The 4,800-nt window shown below is 36.4% G+C and overlaps 2 protein-coding genes across 2 annotated transcripts in view; one reads left to right on the top strand and one right to left on the bottom strand.

Moving 5' to 3' along the window:
- Positions 1–1,234, top strand: part of LOC107606139 (uncharacterized methyltransferase At1g78140, chloroplastic) — a gene marked incomplete in the record, with an annotated part of 4,670 nt that extends 3,436 nt beyond the window's left edge. Inside the window, 3 exon segments of the mRNA XM_016308126.2 lie at positions 210–321; positions 480–587; positions 824–1,234. Of these exon segments, the coding sequence (XP_016163612.1) occupies positions 210–321; positions 480–587; positions 824–964 (361 nt within the window).
- On the bottom strand, positions 1,188–2,962 carry LOC107606137 (the record flags this gene model as incomplete). The annotated part of the gene is given in 2 exon segments (XM_021106462.1): positions 1,188–1,879; positions 2,015–2,962. Coding segments are annotated over 2 exon segments (1,179 nt in total). The 3' UTR covers positions 1,188–1,389.

Below are 4,800 nucleotides of genomic sequence, written 5' to 3'. Positions count from 1 at the left end.
ATTTCTTTTATTTCTTTTATTCAACTTTTGAGTTCAAAGTTATACTTATTATACATTTTGGTTTATGTGACAAACTCAGTAGTGCATCTAACATCACCTTCCAAAAGAGTATACATTTTATATTTCTTTTATTCAACTTTTGAGTTCAAAGTTATACTTATTATACATTTTGGTTTATGTGACAAACTCAGTAGTGCATCTGTTGTTAGGAACATCACCTTGGTTAGAGCAGACATATCAAGACTCCCTTTTGTTTCAAGTTCTGTCGATGCAGTGCATGCGGGTGCAGCTCTCCACTGTTGGCCTTCACCTTTAGCAGCTGTAAGCAAATGGTTGTTCATTAATATTTGGATTTTAAAGAAGTGTTTAATTTGGTTAGAATATCTACAATTTCTTGGAGCAAATCATTTAAACTATGATGTGTTACCTTAACTTTATTTGCATTGTTTCCTATAATTTCCATGATCCATATTATGCAGGTAGCTGAAATAAGTCGTGTTTTACGACCTGGAGGTGTCTTTGTTGCAACCACCATAATAATTGATGGGCCTTTCATTGTTGTCCCATTTAGAAGTACTTTCAGTCAGGTATAGAATCTTTTTGGCTTGGGACACTCGTATCTGCATTTATTGGTAACCTCGGTGATAGTAACCACTAACCAGACTCACTGTTATATTCTCAATTGCATTAATCTTGTGCGCTTTATTTCATTCATGATTAATCCCTCTGATGATACATAGGAAATTTCTCATATTTTTTCGTAGGACATAAGAAAATGTTTCTGGCAAGTTTAAATAATGGATCAGTTCGTTTTTCATTGTAGAGTTTTAAGCAAGTATCCGGAAGTAACTTATTTCTCTCTGAACGTGAACTTGAAGAACTCTGCAGTGCCTGCGGGCTGGTTGGATTTAAATGCATCAGAAATGGATTTTTTGTGATGATTTCTGCTACCAAACCAAGTTAAGGTTTGAGTTTTCTGGTGCTGATTCCTGTGCTACCTTATATACATCTTACTGAAGGATTTACACAGTTCATTTGATAAATAAGTAGCAGATCATGATAATATTTGCTCCATTTAGCAAAATTAATATAAGTCACATACTTATGTGCCATAGATGTCATGAGTGAATGCACCACTGCATAAACAAGTCATGGTGGATTATAGATGTAAATCTCAAAATTCTTGATTTAGATGTAAATATGATTACCCATCATAATTCACTTTCATTTTGCATTTGATTTATATGTCACAATCATCATAGTTTTGTCAACAAAGTTAAGTGGAAGGAAGAGAATATAAAAATATGGAAGAGAAAACTATGGAAGGCCTATACTAAAATATACAATCTCTTTTAACCTGATATACAATCTCTCTTGAACCTAGCAACCTCAGCCGGCTGCAGAGTTGCGAAAACTATTTGTCCAATCGGCAAATGTCAACCTCCGTTGGAGCAATGTGTTACCTTCACCATCATGATCAAAATCACCAGTCAACCCTTCTTTCTCAAACTCTCTATCCAAGGGCAAACTAGGTGATTCAATTTCCTGCAACTCCGATTCTATTAGAGCCTCCATCCTAGCACGTTCCCTGTCTCTTGGGTAAGCATGATAGAGAAACGAGTATATGAAACAGCATAGCGCCATTGGAATTCCAATTGCTGTATATAAAGCCTTTGCCAGTGATGCAGCATTCTCTCTATCTGTTAAAATTTCTTGAGATACCGTAGCACCTTTAGGAATAGGCTTATACCCATAAACATGTTGAGCCAAAATCCCCACCGCAGGAGGAGCAAAGGATGATAGTATAGACTCAAAAGATCGATCCATCGCATATACACTAGTTCGAGATCTCTCTGGAACTATCTCTGCAAAAATTGGACTGATGTCCATGCAGTTTGTGATAAATCAGACCTATGGATAAGCAATAAGCCTAACAAGTTGTCTAAGAGTCTAAGTTCAAAATCTATGCAGAAGATTATCACAAACAATAGTTCCTAATAAGTGGGAAAATTACTTGTTTGCAGCTGGAGCATTCCAAGATATGCAGAACCCCACAATGATCAGAACCAAACCATGAGGTATAATAGTAGATGGATTTTGTGGCAACCCCAGTAAAAGTATTGCTGCAAGGGGGATTGCGGATGCAGAGCTTATTTGTGCCAGAATTATCCTTCCAGAGTTTGGAAGCCGTTTCGAAAGTATGTCCCCCATCTTGCCTCCAAACAAACCCCCAATGGATGAAGAAACCACAAACAAACCTATGAGAAATGCAGTTTTCTGGTGGGAAAATCCACTAAGCTCAAGCCACATTGGTGAAAATGACAAAGCTGACCAGGGAAATGAACCGGTGACACCCTGCGCAACAATGATCTGAAAAGACAAAATCTTGGAAACCGACTTGGCTTCCTGAAATAAATTTTTCACTTCCGACCAGAATGTTCTACCGGCAGCGTCTTTCCGGCGCATTTTCGCAGAAACTTCAAGTTCAAGTTCAAGTTCACGGCTACCATTATCCGAGAAGTGTGGATCCTTGGCGAAAAGGAAAACTAGCACACCAACTAGAACACTAATGAATCCAACTAGATGGAAGGAAATTCTCCAACCAGGGATGCCCATGATGGTTAAGGGAGCAATCAACATGGAGAAGAAGCCACCAAGAATGGCACCAATGTTGCCGGTGAGTTGAAGCCATCCAAAAGCCATGCCGCGATTGTTGTCATGAGTTGAGTCAGCAACAAGAGACTGAATTGCAGGGGTAACGAGTGCAAGGCCAATCCCATTAAGCCCTCGTGACACAGCCACCTATTATTGATTATTAATTCAATATCTAAATGCGAGAAAACGTAGCACGCGCCTTGGAAAGAGAGGTGGGGAGTACCTGGAAGAAGGTGGAGGAGAAGCCCACGAGGAAGGTGGCGGCGGCCCAGAGGAAAGCGCCGATGGCGATGACGTGGGCGCGGTTNTCCTTGTAGACGCCGGGGAGGAGGGACTCGTCGGCCCTCTCCATGATCCCCGCCAGGTTCACAAGCAGCAGAGTCACCGTCTCTCCTTTCATCGTATCATCGAATCACCACCGTTCACTTCACCAAGTCATCATTGTCTTATGGGCCTTTTCTCTCACTTCAATACGCGTTGCTGTGTTTCTTTGACACCATTACACCAACACGACTTTTCTTCATTGAATTTTCCATTCTTTCTTTCTCGTCAACGCCCCTCACCTCACCGCTACTCTCTATTTTTGTCTTTTTTTTTTTAATTTATTTTACAGTCCTGGTAAGCTTATGCAGCCCAAATCTCATCCAGACTAAGTTGGGGCCTGAATCCAATAAGTTCGGAGAGGAGAAAGGCCCCATGTCCAAAAAAACAATAGAAAGACTCTTTTTTCTTCTTATATTAGTTTATTACGGTAGAAATTGTGGTATCTTAATGTTTAGGGTTTTGCTATCTTAAAGTTTTAATTTATTTATTATTTTTATGCATTAAAAATATAAAAAAATTTATTTATATAATAAATAATATTAAAATATTTTTTTATGGTATGTTTAACCTATACTTTTATGGTATTTAATTTTTTTTTATCATGTACCCAGAAAAATAAAACCTGCTATATTAAATTAATAATAGGGGCCAATTGAAGTTGACATTAGGTTTCAGGATTTTGTTAGTGACTCCTCATGGTTAGGAGACTGAATTTTTCCAAAATCATTAAATCGTCAATGAAAGAATAACTGCGCCGTGAGAGATTTTATAATAGACAATTCGATTTTTAGTTTATCTAATTAATTATCAATCATTGTATTTGCATATTTAAAAATTACCCACTGATCAGTTAATGTGTATAAAAATATATATTCGACGTCTCATAAATTTTTGTTATGATACTATTATAAAAAATTTAATGATTCGTTTAATATAAGTTTAATTATTCTACTAATTGATTATTATTTATTTGATAAAATGTATAAATTTATATAAATATGCACAAACATATACTCATTGTCTCATTGATAGATCAGTGACTAATTTTGAATGTACATTGAACATGATGAGTTAAACTATACTTTAATTTTTTTAAAATTGAATTGCTCTTAATTCTTCGTCAATTAGGACAATAAAATAAATTAAAAACATTGAAAGTAGAAACCATTGCTATTATTATTAGTAGTTACCAGAGAGCAATGATACCGCCATGTTGAGATGATGTTAAGACTAGAAAAAGAGAGACCGAGTTGGAATTTGAAATGAAGAGATAGAATGACCAAGTCCAAAATGAGTATAAAGGACAAAAAGAGATGTCAAAAGCAATTGATTCCTAATTATGCCTGTCTTATATATATGCTTATTCTTGATACCACCAGTAGTAGTTGAGGGATATATGATTTAATGGCCTTGTCACTCACTCACTCACTCAGTGTTGTTGCATAACATTATTATTATTATTATCATTATTGAGTACATATGACACTGAAAACTGAGAAATCAGACACTAATAGTTCACAGAAGAAATTAAAGTTGGAAAGGGAGAAGAAGGCGGGGGTGAATAATGAATAATAAATCATCATTGCTAGAGAGCAGATTATTGTCCGGCATGGGCCACTACCATTCCCAAAGGGGAACACTCACATGTCACTTATCTCTCTCTCCTCTTCTCTCCTTTCATGTAATCATCTCCTTTCAATCATCATCATAAGCATCATTCTTTGTTATCGTTTTTCTTATATTCCTTTCTACTTGTTTTACCCATAATAATTCCCTACCTGCTATGCTACCCTAATTTTTTTTTTATATTGATAATTTTAG

This window comes from Arachis ipaensis, chromosome B07, assembly GCF_000816755.2.
Source record: "Arachis ipaensis cultivar K30076 chromosome B07, Araip1.1, whole genome shotgun sequence".
In the NCBI taxonomy this organism is placed as follows: Eukaryota; Viridiplantae; Streptophyta; class Magnoliopsida; order Fabales; family Fabaceae; genus Arachis; species Arachis ipaensis.
Note: the sequence above shows the minus strand (reverse complement) of the source record. Positions and strands in the feature narration are given on the sequence as shown.